Below are 21,337 nucleotides of genomic sequence, written 5' to 3' on the forward strand. Positions count from 1 at the left end.
GGGTTGCCATTACTTCACTCAAACACATTGCTCTTCACGCACCTGAGTCACACTGCTGCTGTAGTCTCTGGGCCTCAGCACGGAGCTCCACAATGGTCCCCTCATGCTCTTCACATTGTCTCTGCATCTCCATTCGACTCGATTCTGATGCCTCCAACTCCTCCCTGCTTTGTGATAGAGCTTCCCTCAGGTGTCCCAGCTCTCTCTCTCCTGCAGTTTGCATTCAACACAGTTACAGTCCTCTCTCTTTACTATCTTCAGAAGACATTCAGGTTGACGTTCGTGTACATACGCTGCTGCTGTAGTTCTGACAGGGAGGCCTGGATGAGCTCTGGTGTGCGTTTGAGTTCCTGTGCGAGTTTGTCTCTCTCTGCGCTCAACAACACCACCTCAGTCTGGAGACTCTTAATAAAGCTGCAACACAGACAGAAGATAATGGAACGGAATACTAGTATACTGCTTATTATACACAAATAACCCGACTACTAAAAAAATATATGTGAAAGCTGTACACATGATTAACATTCCAAACTACCTTCAAGACTCCACTAAAACGTATCTATTTAATATGTATTTTGGATAATATGGTTATATGTGGCCTTGTGTGGTTGCAATGTGTGTGTGGGTGTGCAAATGTACTTGCAATATACTTTGTAAAGCGACCTTGAGCTATGGAAAGGCGCTATATAACTAAAACTACTACTTCTACTTCAAACAGTTGTATACTAAAGTTGTCACTCCCTGTATGTCTTGTAAATAAAAACAGCTATTTTTAATCTTTAATCCAATGTGGTATCTTCTCTTAACAGAGCGATCAATTAATGTTTCAAGAAAAACTGTAAAAAATAAAAATAAAAACAGCTATTTTAAATTTTTAATCCAACATTGTATCTTCTCTTAACAGAGCGATCTATTGTTTCAAATTATTATTAAAAATAATAATGTTTAATAATTAATTTATATTTAATAATAATTATTATATTAATAATAATATTTAAAATAATAATATTGTGTGAATATTACTATGCATTGTGGGATAAAACATCTAAAACATTACAAAACTGGCGTGTTTTAGGTCATTTTAAATATATATGATTGAGCTGAACCCAAGCTAACTTTTGAAGCTTCCAATAATCAGCGATGGAAAAAACACCTTAAAGAAATTTTACTTAGAATATCAATGTCTTTGATTTATTCCCATGATTCTGTACCTCTCCGACACTGCTGGCTCTGGAGATCTAGTAGCTTTCTTGGTTCTCCAAAGAGCTTCTTTCCTTAACAGCAGCCCTGCAGACAAACAGCCCATGTATATTAAAAGTGAAACACACTTACATACACTCGCACACAGATGACACTCTCACCATGTACTGTGTCCAGACGTTTGGCAGCAAAGGCGAGTCTCTGGTTCAGCTGACTTACACTGGACTGAACTGCTTCCATCTGACCTGCCTTCATTTCTATGGCTGACATCACTCTGATGAGAGCGATAACACACAGAGAGAGACAGATGTTTATGGATGAGCTGGCTTCAGGGCTTTGGTCAGAGGAACAGTCAGCTTTAATCTAATCATGACAGTCACGTTGGTATTTTTTAAACTTGTTTAATCCAAAGAGACTTACAGAACACTAACAGATTCAAGGGGTGTGACTGTGCGTGCTACCTGTGTGCTGTTTCACTGATATCATTCAGTGATCCCTCGGTACACTTATTGCACTCTTTCAGCTGAGCATTCTCCTGTAGAGCACTGTCCAACTGCTGCTGTACTCCCTGAACACACACACACAAAGCAAGCACATGGGCTGTCAGAAACGCACACTTGCCTGCAGGCAATACAGAAGAAGAGTTTCAGTGCCGTCACTGATCAGCTGGACAGCTGCTCTGAATGTGGTGAGTAACCATGAATGAACAATGTGATGTTAAAGCAGCAGATCTTCTATGAGTCAACGCTGAACAAGCTTAAACCTCACTAAGCTCAATGCAACCTGTTCAAACTGTTAAAAAGCAAAGATAACAAGAAAAGAATGAGGGACGAGCTCATGGGGGTTGGAGACAGAGTGCAAAAGCTGATCATGTGAATATCAATGAGCTACATTTTTAGCGAGTAACCACTTAGAATTTCAGTCCGGTTTCTCATGCACGTCTATCATATCACCTGGAAGACCTATTATGTAATAAACCCTTCATCACAGCATGCCTGGTTAGGAAATGTATAGCGCTGTGAAAATGTACACTGAGTTCAGAAACCCAATATGAGTAACAGAAGAACATCTGGCATCTGTGCTTTATCCATTACCAATGAGAGGAATTTAATTCTAATGGAAGGACCACAAGACCTAAATCTAACTGACCCCACAACCAGACTTAACCTTAATGTATGTGCATACTTGTATGTCAAAGTACCTCTGCGTGTATATGCTGTAACTCCAACTGGGCCGTTTTGTCCTCTAGTTGGTGCTGAAGGACACTGTTCTGCGACTGCAAACACTCTACTTGCTGCTGCAGAGAGGAAACCTACACACGCATACAAAAAAAGTACTAAACTCAGATTTGAAAACACTAAACCTTAAGTAAACACTCCCAATAACTCAATGCTGAACAACAAATCAATGTGATGGTAGAACATAAATAGATGTGTAATCTAATGTGGAAACCAGACATTTTTTTATGTTGACAGCCAAGATTGTACAGACTGAAAATATATTTTAATTAATTAACTGACATTAATTATCCATTCAAAAGTTTAGAGATTTTGTATGCTTTTGAAAGACGTAAAAAATACAAAGGAACATAATATTGTGAAATATTATTAAAATTTTAAAAAATTTGTACTATTTTAATATATTTTAAAATGTAATTTATTTCTGTGATGACAAAGCTGAATTTTATCAGCCATTAGTCTAGCTCTCAGTATCACATGATCCTTCAGAAATCATTCTAATATGTTGATTTTGTGCTCAAGGAACATGTATTATTTTCGATGTTGAAAACAGTTGTGCTGCTTAATATTTTTGTGAAAACTGATACTTTTTTTTTTCCAGGATTTCAAAAGAACAACTTTTTTTAAAATAAATATTTATAATAATGAAAAATTCCTTTTGATCAAACTAATGCATTTTTGGTGAATAAAAGTAAAAACTGGAAAAACAACCTTCCTCACTCCAAATGTTTGAACAGTGGTGTATATGGACACTATATTTAGCAAAAAATATTCTCTTATATAGGTAAAAATGACTTTTGAAAATACATTTCAGGGGTCAAATAAAAATAAACATGCAAAGTGGTTAGAAATGTTCATCTATCATAGTACACTATGCATGTGCATGAGAATGCATTTGCATTACCATGTTATGCAGCTGTGTTTTCTCTGTGTGAAGTTGTAAATCTCTGGTCTGCAATTTAACAAGCAGCATGAAGACCTTTTGTCTCCAAACACTCAACATCTGCCCAGCTTTACTGCCAGAGTACAATGGGTCAGTCTGCACCTACACACATAATAAAATACCACTAAATTTATTAATGAATTCATATCTGTCAAAATGCATTGGTCATTCATTTCAAATACTACATATGCATGTCTGCATGTGTGTAATCTCACCTGTTCACCTAGCTCTTTCTCCTGAATAGCCAAAATGTCATTGGCTGCGTTAACTCGAACATTCAGCAGCTGGACTGATAAAGACAGGGCTTCCTTTTCCTTCTTTAAATGCTATACACACATAGTCATAAAATAATTACATTCATACATTGTTTAAAGGACCACAACTGATGCACTAATTGCAATTCAGCAGACTGTGTTTACACACCTGTATTTGTCGTCTAAGCTCTTCCTCTTCCTTTTTCTCTGTGATGTGGCTGCCAATGTATGTCCGCAGTTTCTGCACACACTCAGACTGTTCCAGCAATGAGCTGTTCAGGACACTGCACAAATACAAATCACGTGATATCACATAAACAGACCTGTAGATGATTTGTCATTTAGAGACAGCAGCAGCAGCAACATTTGTTTTCTTATACTCACCTCAGTTGATTTCTCAGCTCATCTCTCTCTGATATCACTTCCTGTATTTGGGTCCTCAGTAAGGTCACTTCCTGTGCAGCATCGGTCATGACATTCTGATATTCAAAGTGGTTGAAAATAAGATATAAAAATATATCACATACACCATTACAATGAATCAGCAAGTCATACAAAAAAGAAAAATGTAGGACAGAAAGATTAAATATCAGTTTTATCTCTCTTAGACAAATTAAAAAGTCAAAAAATGCATGAATCATTCACAATAAGATCAATAACATGCATTTAGAAAAGACAGATAAATTAATAGGGTGGACTGTAATTTCATGCCGACATTTAAAGGTGCACTAGGGAAAATTTCTGGGTTAAAAATGAACAACAAAATCAATTACTGAGCAAGTATATACAAAAAAAATTATAAAAGAAAAAATCAATGTTCAAAACTGTCTCCTTGCCTTATGATATCATACATTATTTGCATAATAACAATGTCAGGGTGGATTTCACGGGACAAGTCAGTTTTACGCCACTCATCTGTTCATTAGTAATGAGCTTTTTATTTATCTGAGCTACAGTATCATCCATTGTTGAAACTAAGAAACCTCATTAAGACAAATGGGAACAAAATATAGCAACTCTATTGTTAATTATGTCTTACCTGTGTCTCTAGTTTTTGTTGCAGTCTCCCCATCTCCTGCTTTGAGTCCTGTAACTCTTTCTCCAAATGTTGACATTTTAATTCATACTCTCTTTTCAGGGTTGAAAGCTAGACACACAAATTTAGGCTGTATTTAGAAACTAGAATTTCTGTCCCTAAAATACACATTTTTCACCTGTTCTGAACGATTAGGGAATAAAGTGAAAGTGTATTTACCTGGTCTTGGCTCATATTTAGTTCAGCCTTGCAGCTTTTCAGTTGACGGTGTAATTCATCACGCTCTATACACTGTCTGTAGACACACACACACACACATTTCAGCCCACATACGCAACTGAAGTAACAAGTCAGTCAGTTTGAGTGTTTGTACCTGTTTATTTGGTTTTGCTGATCTCTGACCTGCTCTCTCAAACACTCTACTCTTCCTTTCAGACGCTCCATCTCTCCTCTCATCCCTTCCTTGTCTTCTCTTAACCTTTCCAACTCTTGCAGCAGGGGCTTTGAGCTGCTCCTCTCATCTTCTGGCAACCTGACAGAGAGGGATGAATTTACAGACAGACCACTAAAGTCACTGGATGTGCTGATGTGTTTGTGTACCTGTGGTCAGGGAGCCGTTGTATTATTTTCTCACTCTGGTGTTTCTGATGGACGGGCTGCCACGCTTCCACTGTAGCAGGCTCTGTCCAGCCAAACCCCTCCTCACTGAATTTAGAAGGGGGCAGAGCTCTAAACTGTGGCAGAACTTGTGTGTGTGTGGTCTGTGAAGCTGTGGGCCGGGCTATCGGACCCCCAGTAAACTGAGCAGGTGTCATCAGAGGAGGAGTGCGGTTACAGACAGATGCTGGGAGACAAATAGAAAGACTGATATTCATGTAATAAACACATAAAGACTGAAATAAAGGCAGGACCTTCAAATCTCTATTCTGAGAGTGTGTCCCCTGAGCATCTGGATTTTTTTCTTTACATTGACAACATTACAGTGCCTCACATACGACACAATTTAACAGTACTGCTCATTATCTACTTTTAAGTTTGTTATAATTTTTAACCACCTTTTAGCTGTCACTAGTTCACTTTTAGAAGTACAAACAGTCCATGCAGTGTTGGGAAGGTTAATTTGGAAAATGTAATAGGTTACAGATTACAAGTTACTCTATTCAAAATGTAATGAGTAGTGTAACTTTATTTTATATTTATTGAAGTAATGTAACTGTAATGTTTTCAACTGTTAATCATTTTGAATTTTTTTTTAAAGCAGGCAGGGTTAACCTTACAGTAGTACTCAACACTGATTACTGTCAGACTTTCAAAATCCTTCATCACTTGAATTAAGATTATAATAATTTAACTTGAAAGCACAGCCACCACAAAATCAGACTTTAGCACTTTTTACATTGAGATCGTTCTGAGGTTAAGTAATACACATTTAAAATCATAACAAGAAATATAGCTATGACATAGCTATGATACTGTTTTTAAAATCAAATCTTTGCATAGCTATGACAGGAAACAACAGGCATCTAACAATGCCATAGGGGAAAAAAACAGTTAATCTTAAAAAATAAAACGTATACATAAACCCAAATAGGAAGTAAAACAGTTATTGAATAAGCATTTGTCCTATTCTGTGTCCTAAACTCCTGAGGGTCATTCCGTGTCAAATCAACCAAATTTCAAAAATCTCCCGGGCTCAAATTTTTGATTTTGCTGATATTTTTTTCTGAAGAAAGACAGACATGTATAGTGATGTAAGCCAAAATATTAAATGTCATGGATGAATATTGACTGAATAAGTTAATCCACTATTTTGTAGATGGGGGTCAAAATGGCAATTTTCACCTGAGATTCAGAGCTAAATTACAAGGGGTAAAAATGACTTCAGAAAGATGGCAGCATCATAATGTTATTTTCACAGAGATTGGTAGGTCTGTTAGTAAAATCTGTTCACTTTAGCAATCTTTGTTGCATTATGTGCCAATGGTGAGCATTCAAAAATGATCTGTTCACTTTAGCAATCTTTGTTGCATTATGTGCCAATGGTGAGCATTCAAAAATGGGGAAACAGCACTTTTCAAGTTTTTTCTCCAAAGTTTACATGCCTGTAACTCAACAAGAAGTATTAAAGATATCTTAATGCCCTTTTAGATATTGGGTCTTAACAAACTTTCCTTTTGGCATCTTCATTTTTAAGGCCCTAACGTTATTCAGTTCCAGAGATATTGGAATTTCAATATGGCTCCAAGAGTAAATTGTTAAAATGTACACATTTTCAATAGTCAAAAACCCAAAATGTGGGTCAATTTGCAAAACATATATTTCTTTCAGCAGTTACGATAATATACAAGAACTTAAATGCTGTTTAAATGCCGTTAGATGAATCTATTATATCACAATGCAGTTGATTCTGTTTGTTTACCTCCATCAGGAGCTTTCACGAAGTCCGCCGGCGCGTTCAGCCTTTCTGCTTTCCACATAACGTTATCCATAATAACCACTAAAAGCCCAGTATTACAAAATCGGCCTCACATTAATGTGTAAAATGTTTAAATCTTAATGTTCTGAATTATTATTTCACGTCAGTTTTAGAAAGTGCGCGTCCTGCCCGCCGTTCAGTTGTCATGGCAGAGATTTCCGGTCGGAGCGAGGCACTACAGCGCCCCCTGCAGTCTCCACTTTATCACCCTATTGACACATTTACACCTAAAAACTCAAAAATCATTTGAATCAATTGTCTTTAACCTTCGGTGTTGCTCGCCTGGCTCATCTTAATGTTAGAGCTTTGTGCATTTGAAATATTAGAAAAAGAAATAGAAACTAGAAAATAATCTGCTGAGGAGCTCAGTGACCACTTTTGTTTATTCCTGAAACCTAACCAGTCATGTTTTAAACTAAAGTTAGAGACATAATTTTTACATCCAGAGCATCCAACATTATTCTTAAGTTCTATGTTAGAGTTATTTTTAATAGATGAATATGCTACATATCATGTCTACAAACAACTAACCCTTCATGACGTGTTTAGTAAAGGTTTTTATGCTGCAAATATCCAGACCTTTTGCGCTGTTTAGCATTGATCTCTGTCATTTGTTCTGGGTGGATGTGTTTGTTCTGTCATTGATTCTTTGTGTGAATGAAGGCTTTGATCAGGCCACTGTAGAACACTGACCTTCTTGTTCATGACCCAGAAAATGTCACAGTTGCATTCATGGTTCATAAAAGTGATTTTGTAGGACAAATGTTTTTTTTTATTATCAAATATAAAGACAAAAATAATAATTCTGAGATCTAGTATTCTTCAATAAAGCAACTGAATAAAATGTAAACAAAAATTGTATTTCTTGAATTTTAATAAAATGTGCAGCTGTCAATGATAGCAGTGCTAAAGATTAGGAAGGTTTATTTCATATCCAAATATAAATGCAATAAACATAGTAAATGAAACAACTGACATCTTGTAAATAGAATAAAAACATCTTGGTTTTTATGTACAGTCCAATACATTAAAATACATACACTCACACACTTTTGGAAATAAGAAGACATTGCAGGACTGAAAATTAAAATCAAAGTGGGACAAATGACCAACTGTGTGTAAAACACATAAAAGACGCTTCCTTTCCAATCCTGACCAAAAACTCCATGCAGAAATGTATTTACCAGGCATTAAACCACCATGGTTACATTTACTAAGATTTCTCACCAAAGACAATCATCATAATTCACTCTGATTAACAAGCCTAACTTCCTAAACAACCCACAACCTCAATGAACTACACAAAGGGGAAAGATTATAGAATTTTTCACAGTGGAGCTTTTCCAAAATGAAAGTTAATAAAACATCAGTGATTCTCTCAGGACAGATGCAATGTGAATGAAACGGTAGGTTGGATACCAAACATAAAAACATTAAGTTAAATATAAATCAGCAATGATTCACATTACATTACACATTTTGTGTAAAACAAAATAATACATATAATTATATATTTTTTAAAGATATATAACAATATATTATAATACCTATTTCTAATATTTAAAAAGAAATTGGATATATTCTACAGAAAGAGCTTTTCTTTGAAAATAGGGGGCAATGCCCTCAATGCAGAAATACCTTTGAAATTTGAAGTTGACCAAAAACAATAAAAAATAAAAATAAATCCAGAAATTAATTTAACTCTTTTGAGGGAGGGGTGGGATTTCTAAGTTTTAGCCAATCAGTACAAGTGCTTAGAGCTCTCCGAGGACCTATAAATAAAAAAAAATCAGCCACTCAGTTAAGTGAGGAATATCATCACAATATGAGGCTTAACCTACTTCTGAGAAGTGAAACATTGTGATTGATGAATTAAAAAAAAGAGAGAGAAAGAAAGGTACTGTGAAAAAAAACAGACACTGCAAGTCTAAACCCTTTAAGGAAAGTTGAGTTATAAATGTTAGATTTAAATCACCCTTTATAAAGTCATTTACAATTGATTGTCTTTACAAAATTACCTAAAAATCAAAACTGCTCCAGGAGTAAAAAAAAAAAAAAAACCAGCTATATTTAAAACTCCATTACAAAAGAGCATGAATAGATAAGTCTGATCTCATGCTGAAAATGTTTGTGTGTCGCCCTGTGGGCTGTTATATGTACAGATGGAAAGTTATGGTGTGTTTTCAGGAGGGAAAGATACGCAGCACCATCATGTGCATTTAGTTCATGGAGTGAAATCAGATGAGGAAAACATGTCACCGCTCTCATGTATCCATCTCAGAACATGGAGACATTAAGGACCTGTTAGACAACACACACAGAGTCACTTTAGAATGATGTTTTAAACTTTATAGGTTTTTGTTTTGTTATATATGTGACCCTGGACCACAAAACCAGTCATAAGGGTCAATTTCTCGAAATTGCGATTTATACATCATCTGAAAGCTGAATAAATAAGCTTTCCATTGATGTATGGTATGTTATGAGATACAACTATTTGAAAATCTGGATATTGAGAAAATCGCCTTTAAAGTTGTCCAAATGAAGTTCTTAGCAATGCATATTACTAATCAAAAATTAGGTTTTGATATATTTACGGTAGGAAATTTACAAAATATCTTCATGGAACACGATCTTTACTTAATATTCTAATGATTTTTGACAAAGAAAAATCGATAATTTTGACACATACAATGTTTTTTTGGCTATTGCTAAAAATATACCCAAGCTACTTAAGACTGGTTTTGCGGTCCAGGCTCACAAATCGTTATTGGCATGAATGGGTCTTTAGTGCTGTGTTCTTCCTTAGCATCTCGTCTGTCAATTCACAGTGACGAGTAAATTGACAGAGAGAACAATCAAACAAATTAGATTTTTGAAGTTCTGTGAAAAAATAAAATTAAACGTAAAAACTGCGCGGGTGCTTTACTGGCACAAGATAAAAAAAAGCACATAATCCTCTGGTTCCTCCTTTAATGTAAATCTAAGGGATTTCTAACAAGCACATCTAATGAATAAATTATAAAGTGGATTAATAAATGAATGAATAAACAGGCAGATGAAAGAAGGCTTACAGAGTCATCCATGATGGAGGCAGGGTCAAAGTAGTCTGGTTTCAGCTCTGATCTCTCCCTGCGGTTTTTGGATGGAGGCTTCAGAAAAACAAAAAAGGTCAAGTTAAAAACAATGACACACAAAATGTGTTTTCTCTCGACCTCGCAGCCGAAGGAAACCAGATTAGATGGATTATGTGAAGATCTGAGCAACGCTATCATTGTGACTCTGCACCTGATTGAGTGACAGCGAATCTTTGCGTTAGAAAGGGTTTTCACTGGTTGATATTATGCTTTCCTGAATTCTGATTCCTACCAGATCAATGTCCATGGTGTCGAAGTCCATGCCCTCGTTAAGGTCGTCCAGTCGTTCCTCTGATGACATCATCACATCCTCTACAATCGGTTCCTCATCATCCTCCATCAGCCCACTGCCACGCCGACTGGCAAACAAGCAAATGTTTAAAAAATTCAATATGAGTGCAAGAATGCAAATGACCATGTGAGATTGTGAGGCCTGGTGACCACAATCAAAAATGTTCAAATCTCGTTACTGTGGCAGCCCTATTCAAAAACCATAAAACGGAGCAATGCTACTTTGTCAACAAAATAGCATTAAAATGCAAAAGGTGAAATTATATCAAATCACAAGTAATTGATAATCAGGCCAGAAAATCCATAAAGGTGCATCACTATGTGTATATACACTACCGTTCAAAAGTCGGTAGGATTTTTTAAATGTTATTGAAACAAACCGCTTACACTCAGCAAGTCAGCATTTACTTGATGAAAAATACAGTAATATTAAAAAATATATAGTAAACAATTTTTCTATTTGAATATATTTTAAATGATTAGCAGCGATTTTTTTCATTCTTCAGTGTCACGTGATACTTTTAATACACTCATTTGACACTCAAGAAACATTTGTTGTTATTATAAATGTCGAAAACGGCTTAATATTTTTGGTGTAAACAGTTATACACGTTTTTAAGGATTCTTTGATGAATAGAAAGTTCAAAAGAACAACATTTATTTGAAATAGAAATCCTTTGTAACATTATAAATGTCTTCACTATCACGTTTGATCAATTTACTGCATCGTTGCTGAAAAAAATTAATTTCCATATAAAAAAAAAAAAAATCATACTGATCCCAATATATGTATGTAAATGTATACTAACATGGTGTGCTGAATGTGGCCTCTCATCTTGCCGTACTGCAGGCTTGCTCTTTCCTGCTGCTGTTTCTGGGCCATCATCCACGCGACCTGAGAACTGAAAACAAAACAGCTCGCAATCAACTTTTTACTAATGAGAGTGTGTGTGTGTGTTAAAATTTTAGTGTTCGTGTGCTTACTTGTAGTCCATGTGTTGGTGCTGCGGCTGCAGAGGTGTGTGTGGCGTTTCGTTGCTCATGCTGTAAACTCCCATGTACCCCTGCTCAGGGCGGAGCTTCTTTGCATCCCGCATGACAGTAGAGACGATGTGGGGTGATGACATCATTACAGGAGTGTGCGGGCCACTCTGCTCACGATTTACCCACATGCTCACATCACTGCTGCTACAGCTACTGTCCTCTGAGAAAAGACATAGAGAGAAGACAATGAAACAGGAAGTCAGTTTTACCCTAAAGATTATAGATTAATCTATAAAGATTATAATTAATCATATAATTACGATTCAATGCATATGTACCCTCGGGTAGTTTTCTCTTGTTGGCGGCAGGTGGTTTGCTCCTGCGAATGCGGGCGGAGCTCCTGCTGCTCATACCGCTGATGACAGACAGAGTGTCATCATCAGCGCCTGCCTGCAGAGAGTTACGGTAGGAGATGAGCAGTAACCAGCAGTCGTCCCTCTGCAGGGCCATCTGAAAGGTCATAAACCGCTCTAGATACAGGTGTCTGATGGGAGAGATCAGAGGTCAAACAAAAAACACAAATATACTTCATTAGAGTGACTAGTGATAATTTAAAAGAAAGTACACCATTAACCTTCAGAGACCCAGTGTAACAGAATTTCAACATTTGTATATTTTACAAATACGGGTAAAAACTACACATAACAGCAGCTGACACTGAAATTTATCACAACAACAGCTTTGTTGGGGAAAAAATGCATATTATCTGCCAGAGTCACAAAAAATGCCGCCAACATGCTGACACAGTTAACACTTTTCAAACCAATTTATCTATTTAGAAAGTTAATTTTTTTATTTATGTGTCTAGTGACGGGAAAAGGCTTACATGCCCTGAAAATTTAAACATACATAAATTTAAAAACATTGTTCAAAGCATAGCAAAAATGCAATGCTTGCATTAGGTGTCAAACTTTTTTCTACTGTTTTTACACAATGAAGCCTTTTTAATGAATGGTACAAAACAAATCAGCTGTTTTCTGAGCTGTTTTGTCATTAATTTCTCATTGACAACAAAAACATGTTTTTTAAATATTTTAATTTATATACAGTATTTTAGTCAAATTTACTGGTTCAAATGTATTATTTTTCAAATACATTTGTGTGCTGGTTTTCACTTTAGTAAAAAAAAAAAAAATGGGGAAATTTAGCAAAATGGCCAGTGTTTTGCAACCTTTATCCATATTACAATGCAAATAGTGCCTAAATGAAATGGTTTTTACAACTAATGGCTTCCTAAAAATACTGCAACATGAATATAAATACTTGGGTCTCTGAGGGATCTGAGACAGCAGGGATTCTCAATGTGAGTGTCTTACACGGTCTTCTTGTCCTGCCTCAGTAGTTTGGAGGAAAACTCACTGAGGATGTCAAGGAATGCGAGGTTGAGAGGAGGGCCGCCCTCCCCCTGTGGACTGGGTTCTTTAAAGGCAAATTCTATTCCATCCCTAAACACAGAAAACACACACTCTGTGACTCTGTCTCAAAGGCATATATTTGCCCCTTTTTTCCACTGAAATGGTTCTAATTTTAATGCTGGTGCCAGAATTCAATTCTGATATGATAGTTTTAAATACATAAAATACAGTTTTACACAAACAGGATAAAGAAAGTGGCTGGAGCTCCCATCCAACGATTCGAGATCAAAAACCAGAACACAGCTGGGACTTTACAGCAACTGTGTTTAAATGTTCTTACTTGTGGAGCATTGCAATGGCCTCTCTGGTTTTGATTTGATCGAGTCCAAACGTGAGTGAGAAGCGTCGGGCCAGTTCTTTAATCCCAAAGAATGCTGATGCGGACCGATCGAAGTTACAGCCCAGATCATTCAGCATCTCATTAAACAGCTGAAACACAAACATCACACTTCTGTTATTCAGTGTAGCTGGGAGAGCTGGTCTGAGTAAGGAGAGAAGTGTTGCCTCACCTGCTGCAAGCTGAGGATCAGAGTCTTGGCACACTGAATCTTGTCGATCTGACGTGCTTTACTCATGGTCTCCTTAATGATATCACCGTAATCATTATAGTACTACACACAGACAGAGACAGGGAGTCAATGTAAGCATCAAGTAACAAACACAGAGGAATGTTACAACATAAATGAGACTCACTCTCATGTATTGTTTGAAGATATCTGCTCCTGTCTTCATCTCTACCACATTGTAGATGATTAATTTGCAGAAGGCGGCCAGTAAATTCCTGCGTCTGTGGAGCGCCTCAATCTTACCAGCCTCGTCATCTGCAAAACACAACCAAAAATGAATTGAATGAATTTGACTGGATAGTAAAAAAAAAAGCAGTCAACAATTGTGCAGAATATAATAATGATAATAATTGTAATAATAATATACTGTTAAAAAAAAGAAAGTAATTTAATGACCAAACTTTTGACTGGTAGTGTGTTAAGTTTTTCACAAATTTTTTATTTAATAGATTACTTCTCATCATAAAAGGTGCAGCATCTCATTTCTGTTCCAACAGCAGCATTGTTTCCTAAGAGGTTTCTTAAAGGCATAGTTCACCCAAAAATGAAAATTCTGTCATAATTTTCTCACCCTCATGTCATTTCAAACCCATAAGATTTTGGTTAATTTTCAAAACACAAATTAAGATGGTTTAAATGAAACCTGAGCAGTTTCTGTCCCTCCACTGAAAGTCCAGGTAACCAAAATTTAGAAGGTCTAAAAAGGTAACGGAGGCATCATAAAACAAATCCATATGTATCAAATTCAAACAGTGTTTGATAAAACAGCAGTCCCACTCCAAACTCAAACCATTTGATGAGCCATATTGCTATGTCAGGCTGCTGAAACATTAATGTTCTCTTATCCAGTCAAGATCATTGAATAGTTTTTTTCTTCTTCTTAAAAACATTGTTGCTTGATTAATATTCCTTAATTATGAATTTATGTAAGTAAATGTCCTCTAAATGCATCTGGGGAACAAAAATTGTAAAAGCAATGTGCTCCATTTTATGCCATTACTGGTCATTAAGTTGGTTCTAGGGTTGTGACGGTGAGGAAATTTTTCCACCGGTTAATCGACGTGTGATAACACCAATAACACCGTTATCACCGCACGCTGCATTGAGCAGCCGTGTTCAGTTTTTAATTGTAGTGACTGTTCTTTTACTGAACTAAATGATTTTTATTACTATAAAAAAATCTAAACGACGGTGGGGGTCGGTGCCGCGGTGGGCAAGTGACGTAACCGGTGTTGCAGCTTAACAACGGTATCACCGTCAGCACCGTCTATCGCGGCAAGCCTAGTTGGTTCAGAACAACATTTCACTGCAGAAGAGCATGTATAAGGCATGCAACCCGGCCAGTGAACTAAAATGAGTTGAGCCCCTGGATCAGTAGTCAGTACCTGCTCAGGCATATCTCCGTTTTGCAGGCCAGAGTTCAAAAGTTTGTAGTTGCTGGTGAAAAGGTCCCATTTAGTGAGGTCATGGGCACTGCAAGGAGCACAATCACAGGCACACACACATGTGTTATGATGAAGAAAGTCCACTGGTCTATGAATGTGAACCTCACAAAACATGTACAGATGTATTTATTTAACTCCAAAATGGTTTTTTTAAATCTGTTTTAGGACCTTTGGAATTTCTCAGTTTTAGCGAAAAGTGTGTTCTTACTTGTGGAAGGCTGTGATTCTTTTGAGTGTTGACAAAACTTGATAGGCATCATCTTCATCAGGCTCCTCTCCCTTAAAGAAACAAAACCGTTAAAAGTTGAAACTGGTGAAATCACAAAGAACAGTTACAGAGAAAATTACCACACACACCTCCTGCAGGACATCCTCCAACAGACGGTGGAACTTGTCAATCTGTTCATCAATCATCTGGCTGCGGACAATATCTACACGGTTATAGATGGTGAATTCCTCATTGCACAGTGCATGGAATGTCATGGAACATGCCTCTAATACATCTGTGTCTGTGTGCTTTTCCACCACATCACGGACCTGGCGCAGCAAAGCATCCAGATGCTGCAGGACATCAGCGCAAGAATTACTTATAGAACTACTACAACAAAACATTAACTATCTATCATTTCTTGACTTTGTGTATTGATTCAAAAATATGTTACTACTATTGTAAACTTTCTTCATGTTAAAAGTGACTTTTATTTTATAAGCACAATATTTAGTGTACTACGTGGTACTTTTTTTTTTTTTTTGTATGTTAGTTACATCCAAACATGCAGTGTAGCTGAACATACTTTTAGAACAATCAAATGCCAGATGCATAAAAAACAGAAAGTCCTTTAGGAAAGTTCTTGAAATATTCTTAAACATTTTCTTAAGAATATGTCATTTTATTTAAGAATAAAATGACAGGCTTTAATGTTGTCTGGTTGTATACTAGCATACTCATGAGGTTGCCTTGTGTAATACAATCAATTCAGTACTTCAACACTACTCAATATTTAGTGTACTTTATTCTGTTTTTTTTTTTTTTTTGTATGTTAATAATTACCTTCTCCAGCCGACCGGTTGTGTAGATCTCTAGATCAAAATACTGAGGAAACTGCAACAGATTAGTGACCTTGTCTGGGTCCACTGAATACTGAGAAAGAGAGAGAGAAAGAAGTTTGAAAGAGTTTTTTCAGAAATCACTTGGTTTCCATCCTTATTCAGATTACAATAACTTATTTGGAATATCTGTATGCAGTGAGTTGTGGGCCACTGCTTTATCCCCAAAAAGCCAAACAATATTGCAATGAAATTTTTCTTGCAATCCCAAAAACACACACAAAGTGTTGAGGATTAATGACTGCAATTTAAGGGATATTTACATTTACATAATTTAAATTTGTTTGTTATTCAACTGATGCATTACACACATCTGGAAAGGCACAGAATCACTCACTTTAGCCAGTAACAGAGGCAGAGCCACAGCAAATGTTTCTGTGATCTTTGTTCGATCATCCAGCTGAGTTTTCTTTTCTTTAGCTGTTAGAACCTGTGTCAGAATAAGAAACAGCATACACATTTGAAGCAACATGAAAATGAGGAAATAATGACACAATTTTTATGGGTGGTTTAGAAAATTATTTGATCTATTTCCTTTAACATGATTGACATGATTTTCTGGATTGAAAATATTTGTGTGTGCACGAGTTACAGGTTTGGCTACGGTTTTGTGATAAGCAAAGTTTTGAAAATGTCTTCACAAATATAGTAAAAATGCCAAAAAAAGAACGTGACAACATAAGTGGTCCTCTCTATTTGCAAAGAACAATCGGCCAAATGTGTTTGCTTCAGAGTTGTAATGAAAGAAATAGCAACAGGTTTCTTCCATATTATGATGTACATCAGAGTGATCAGAACAGATTATCGAAAAATAATCAATATAGAACAGGGACTTGGTTCCATCCATCAGGTGGATGGAGGCAGATCTGAATGTGACCATTTAGTCAAGTGTACGAAACATGCATGGTTTAAGTGGACTAAATGATTAGAGAAGTCCAGCATACGTCACCAGAAAAACGCAAGAAAATTTTTTTTTAAAAGGGTCCTATTATGCTTTTTCACTTTTTTAATTTTAGTCAGTGTGTAGAAATCAAGACTTTGTAAAAGACCATAATAGGACCCCTTTAAATGAACCACATGCATGGACAAGTCATTCACCATAAGATCAATAACAGATTTCGAAAATAGATAGGGTGAATTTTTATTTCATGCCAAAATGTTATCCAGTAATAACTTTTTGGATTAGGTTCAGGGCCAGGAGCTTAAAAAAAATATCACCTCCGTGTAAAAACGTTTGCATCTATGAGACATCCTCACTAATATGGCGAAACCAAAATGTTGATTGTGTGTGTGCGTGCGTGTGTGGGTCTCACCCTTTTGCCAGGGCCTCGTCCGATGGGTGGGTGACACTCACAAGTCTGTCTGACAGCACAAAGCATGATCTCAATCAGAGCAGCTTCCTGAGCATCAGTGAGCGCTGAAACACACAAATCATGGTGTTTAAGTAGTTTAGGTAAGAATGATTTTTAGCCCAATTTTGATCCTGACACAAAAAAACTGACAGCCATGTACCCTCCTCTCCAGGGTAAGGTTCATCCAGCAGCAGGCTGATCATACTCTCCCAGTCCTTCAGCAGCTCTGACGCACAATCCCACAAGCTGTCCACCAGGTAGGCACCGTGCTCATGCAGCTAAAACACACAAACTTTCATGATATCTTAAAAAGCCAACCTACTGTCTCACAGTTTGTTCAGTTACTATTCAATTCAGAGGAATAAATTAGGCTAAATTCTTATTTTCCCTACTTTTTAAAATAATCTAACTGCCTTTGTCACAATTTGTTCTCATACAATGCGCTGGAATCTCAGAGAAGGAAAATAGACACGTGAAATACTAGGACCTGCTCAGTCAAAATATTTCTATAACGAGACATTAAGAAGTGACATAGCACGCTGAGCACATCAAGCACACCTCACTCTCAAGAAAGAACAAGACAGTCGTTCTGATGAGGTTAGCATTCAAACACTGTCTGCCTCTCCTGGGCCGCCCCTCATCCTCTGGACCATGATGACTGAATAACCTGGGAACACAGCACCAGCATACATGCACAGTCTTAAGGGGAATCAGTCAGTCATGGTGAGTATCCGATGCATTATGGATAAGTAGTAATGTGGCAAATGTGTTTAATTACACTGGTATTTAATGAAGCACAGACTTGCCATGATACAAAAAAGTGTGACATTTACTTTTTGTAGAGAAACTCCCCTGCTGCCACGGCAACCGGTCGGTGGGCGGAGTAAACCAAGTGATAGACGCTCTCACAGTCTTCTGCCGTCAAAACCTCGTCATTACTCCTGTGTGCATAAGCAAACACAATCACATAGTAAAAGGACACCTCTAAAAGAAAAGAAAGACTGAATGCTGAACTCACTGCAGGACCAGCGTCAGCAACTTAATGGCCTGAACGGCAACATCATATTCCTTATCCAAAGTCATGGACACAATTCGATCCTACAGAGACAAAGAATGAGAGAACTGTCGGTAGGAAAATACATTTTTCAGTGATAAATAGGAATCCACGCTTAGAGACGGTGTTGCCATAGCAAGAGTCCTGGTGAAAAACTCACCTTGAAGCGGCTGGTGAAGAGTTCCAGTCTGGCATTGAGTTCTCTACTATAATACAAACCCTGAAGAGCAGTAAGACACTTCAGACGAACCTCACCTTGCTGGGGAATGAAAAATTATGTAAATGGATGAGACGTGAGATGTGGTAGGTTTGACCTGTATATAACAACCAATCTGTGTGAATGTGTTTGTGATACCTTATCATACATGGTCCAGCCCACGTACTTCAGGTAACTGTCATTAAGAAAAGCCTCACTGTACATCTTCATCCACATACCAATCTCTTCAATGCAGACAACCCTGATCTCAGCAATCACATCCCTGCACACAAATACAAGAGAAAAAGCAGCTGCTGGATAATTTTAAAATATGAATTTATTGAATCAGTCAGTCAAATTTTGGGATGTTTGCTTACCTGTATCTGTGGATGAATACTCCTTTAAAAATGGCATTCATCATGTTCTCAATCTCATCCTGGTTTTCCTGGAGCTAATAATTACAAAAGGACATGTTTGAATCAAGGTTTTTGAGTATATATATGTGTATGTGTGTGTATGTGTGTGCACGTGTGTGTGTATCACCTCCTTGCGTTTTTGCAGCAGGAGCTCCAGGCGTTCATTGGCTCGTTTCCCAATACTCTTGTTGCGTTCTGTCTCGTATTGTCTTTGTGTGTTGTCCAAATTAATGCTCAAATTCAGAGCAACATTCACCAAAGCGGTCATCAGTTTCATGGCTGAAATACAGCGGAAGAAAAGGTCAGTGTATAATTCATACCTTTATCAATAAGAACACACTGATGGAAAACTGCATGACAAAATTCATGACACAACAATATGTTTATGCAGTAGAAGTAGTGTGGTAGTTGGGGTGGGCGATACACCGGTTGGCAAGATTAACCGTTTTCAAATATCATCTTTATCGCGGTCACTCACATGGCATTGCTGTGCTACGTGGTCATGAAAACGTATCGTTTGCATATGTTTTTAAGCATTGCAGTTTAAAACAAGTGATTTTAAGCCGCTGAAGGCGCAATCAGCAGCGAAAGAGAGCTCATTTAGGTGTATGTGCGTGCTGTCAGAGAGGCGTGCGCACGTGAAGACAGTTAAGTTAGAGGTTAAATACACACACAATGTATGTGTCAAAATGCCCATTTTTGCAAGTATCCTCGTAAACACAGTAATTTAGGTCTTAAGTGAAAGCAAACAGCTGAGAAAGAAAACACATGTGTAGCAGTATATTGGATCCAGGCAGCTCTGAAAGTGACCGCAGTCTAATATTCCTGCTGTCTGATCCATGAGCTGCTGTCAAACAACAAAAGAGAAAATCTCTCACTGCTCGTCTAAATCACTTTTGTAACTTTAATAATAAGAAATATATATTTAATTTACACTGTGAAGAATATGCAGTGTTTTTATACATTTGATAACTTTATACAATGAATGTAGCTTATTTCTTATTTATTTATAATTTAGGCTAGTATTAGCCTGGTGACAAGAATTATGAAATCTCTATGGTATCAAAAATTTTGATATCATAAAGACCTTGTTTAACTATATCATGATTAGGGTTGCAAAGGGGGCGGAAAATTTCTGGTAAATTTCCGGAAACTTTCCATGGGAACTTCATCTGGGGAATTTTGGAAATATTCCAAGTTTGAAACTTACTGGGAATTTATAGGAATTTACGGGAATTTTGGGGAATTAATTGGAAATTTGGGGAAACTTATAAAACTGTATCATATACAAACAAATATAAACATTTTGCTTGATCATAGGCTCACATGCATGCAAACTAATACAAAGTTAAAAAATGACATTTTTTCAGGATTTATTGATAAATAAAAACTTATGAACAGTGTTCATTCAAAATAGAAATATTTTCTAACAATATAAGTCTTTACTTTACTACTTTACTATTGAATAAAAGTATTAATTTATAAAAAAAAAAAGGAAAAGATACTGACCCCAAACTTTTGAATGGTAGTGTATTGTTAAAAAAGGATTTCTAATTTAAATAAATGCTGTTCTTTTTTTTTTTTTTTCAAAGAATCCTGAAAAAAGAATCACAGGTAATAAAAAAAAATATATAAGCAGCACAACTGTTTCCAAAATTAATAATAAATCAGAATATTAGAATGATTTCTGAAGAATCATGTGACACTGAAGACTGGAGTAATGATGTAAAATTCAGCTTTGCATCACAGATATACATTGTTTTAAAGTATATTAAAACAGAAAACCATTATTTTAAATTGTAATACTGGTAATACTGCCCAATATTACTGTTTTGTTCTGCATTTTTGATCAAATAAATGAAGCCTTGATGGCCAAAAGATATGCAATGTTTAAAAACATTAAAGGGGTCATATGATGCGATTTCAAGTTTTCCTTTCTCTTTGGAGTGTTACAAGCTCTTGGTGCATAAAGAAGATCTGTAAAGTTGCAAAGACTAAAGTCTCAAATCCAAAGAGATATTCTTTATAAAAGTTAAGAGTCAACCACGCCTGCCTAAAACGGCTCGTTCTAACACGCCCCCACACTGTAAACCCGAACAGTACTACTAACTTATAAAGATTAAGAACACTGCAATTAAAGTCTGTTAAATCGTTGATGCAACTTATA

General features: G+C 36.6%; 2 protein-coding genes across 2 annotated transcripts in view; both read right to left on the reverse strand.

Annotated features, from left to right (window-relative positions):
• Positions 1–7,302, reverse strand: part of LOC107747821 (coiled-coil alpha-helical rod protein 1-like) — a gene marked incomplete at its 3' end in the record, with an annotated part of 7,999 nt that extends 697 nt beyond the window's left edge. Inside the window, exons 1-15 of the mRNA XM_016562427.1 lie at positions 7,091–7,302; positions 5,272–5,515; positions 5,045–5,203; positions 4,891–4,966; positions 4,675–4,782; positions 4,020–4,114; positions 3,805–3,919; positions 3,597–3,707; positions 3,343–3,483; positions 2,402–2,512; positions 1,662–1,768; positions 1,362–1,474; positions 1,212–1,287; positions 293–414; positions 43–210 (exon numbers count right to left, since the gene is read on the reverse strand). Coding sequence (XP_016417913.1) covers positions 43–210; positions 293–414; positions 1,212–1,287; positions 1,362–1,474; positions 1,662–1,768; positions 2,402–2,512; positions 3,343–3,483; positions 3,597–3,707; positions 3,805–3,919; positions 4,020–4,114; positions 4,675–4,782; positions 4,891–4,966; positions 5,045–5,203; positions 5,272–5,515; positions 7,091–7,160 — 1,816 coding nt within the window. The remainder of the gene's footprint in view (positions 1–42; positions 211–292; positions 415–1,211; positions 1,288–1,361; positions 1,475–1,661; positions 1,769–2,401; positions 2,513–3,342; positions 3,484–3,596; positions 3,708–3,804; positions 3,920–4,019; positions 4,115–4,674; positions 4,783–4,890; positions 4,967–5,044; positions 5,204–5,271; positions 5,516–7,090) is intronic.
• A 728-nt stretch (positions 7,303–8,030) lies between these two features.
• Positions 8,031–21,337, reverse strand: part of LOC107747822 (cohesin subunit SA-2-like) — a 17,438-nt gene continuing 4,131 nt past the window's right edge. The window contains exons 8-31 of the mRNA XM_016562428.1: positions 19,298–19,449; positions 19,132–19,205; positions 18,914–19,037; positions 18,719–18,817; positions 18,523–18,602; positions 18,338–18,445; positions 18,063–18,171; positions 17,665–17,782; positions 17,466–17,569; positions 16,490–16,582; positions 16,097–16,186; positions 15,403–15,606; positions 15,254–15,324; positions 14,901–15,073; positions 13,728–13,855; positions 13,544–13,645; positions 13,315–13,463; positions 12,936–13,064; positions 11,898–12,103; positions 11,560–11,779; positions 11,385–11,477; positions 10,517–10,643; positions 10,222–10,299; positions 8,031–9,448 (exon numbers count right to left, since the gene is read on the reverse strand). Of these exons, the coding sequence (XP_016417914.1) occupies positions 9,425–9,448; positions 10,222–10,299; positions 10,517–10,643; positions 11,385–11,477; positions 11,560–11,779; positions 11,898–12,103; positions 12,936–13,064; positions 13,315–13,463; positions 13,544–13,645; positions 13,728–13,855; positions 14,901–15,073; positions 15,254–15,324; positions 15,403–15,606; positions 16,097–16,186; positions 16,490–16,582; positions 17,466–17,569; positions 17,665–17,782; positions 18,063–18,171; positions 18,338–18,445; positions 18,523–18,602; positions 18,719–18,817; positions 18,914–19,037; positions 19,132–19,205; positions 19,298–19,449 (2,855 nt within the window). The 3' untranslated portion in view covers positions 8,031–9,424. The remainder of the gene's footprint in view (positions 9,449–10,221; positions 10,300–10,516; positions 10,644–11,384; positions 11,478–11,559; positions 11,780–11,897; positions 12,104–12,935; positions 13,065–13,314; positions 13,464–13,543; positions 13,646–13,727; positions 13,856–14,900; positions 15,074–15,253; positions 15,325–15,402; positions 15,607–16,096; positions 16,187–16,489; positions 16,583–17,465; positions 17,570–17,664; positions 17,783–18,062; positions 18,172–18,337; positions 18,446–18,522; positions 18,603–18,718; positions 18,818–18,913; positions 19,038–19,131; positions 19,206–19,297; positions 19,450–21,337) is intronic.

This window comes from Sinocyclocheilus rhinocerous, unplaced genomic scaffold (genome assembly GCF_001515625.1).
Source record: "Sinocyclocheilus rhinocerous isolate Xijiao unplaced genomic scaffold, SAMN03320098_v1.1 scaffold1492, whole genome shotgun sequence".
Lineage (NCBI taxonomy): Eukaryota > Metazoa > Chordata > Actinopteri > Cypriniformes > Cyprinidae > Sinocyclocheilus > Sinocyclocheilus rhinocerous.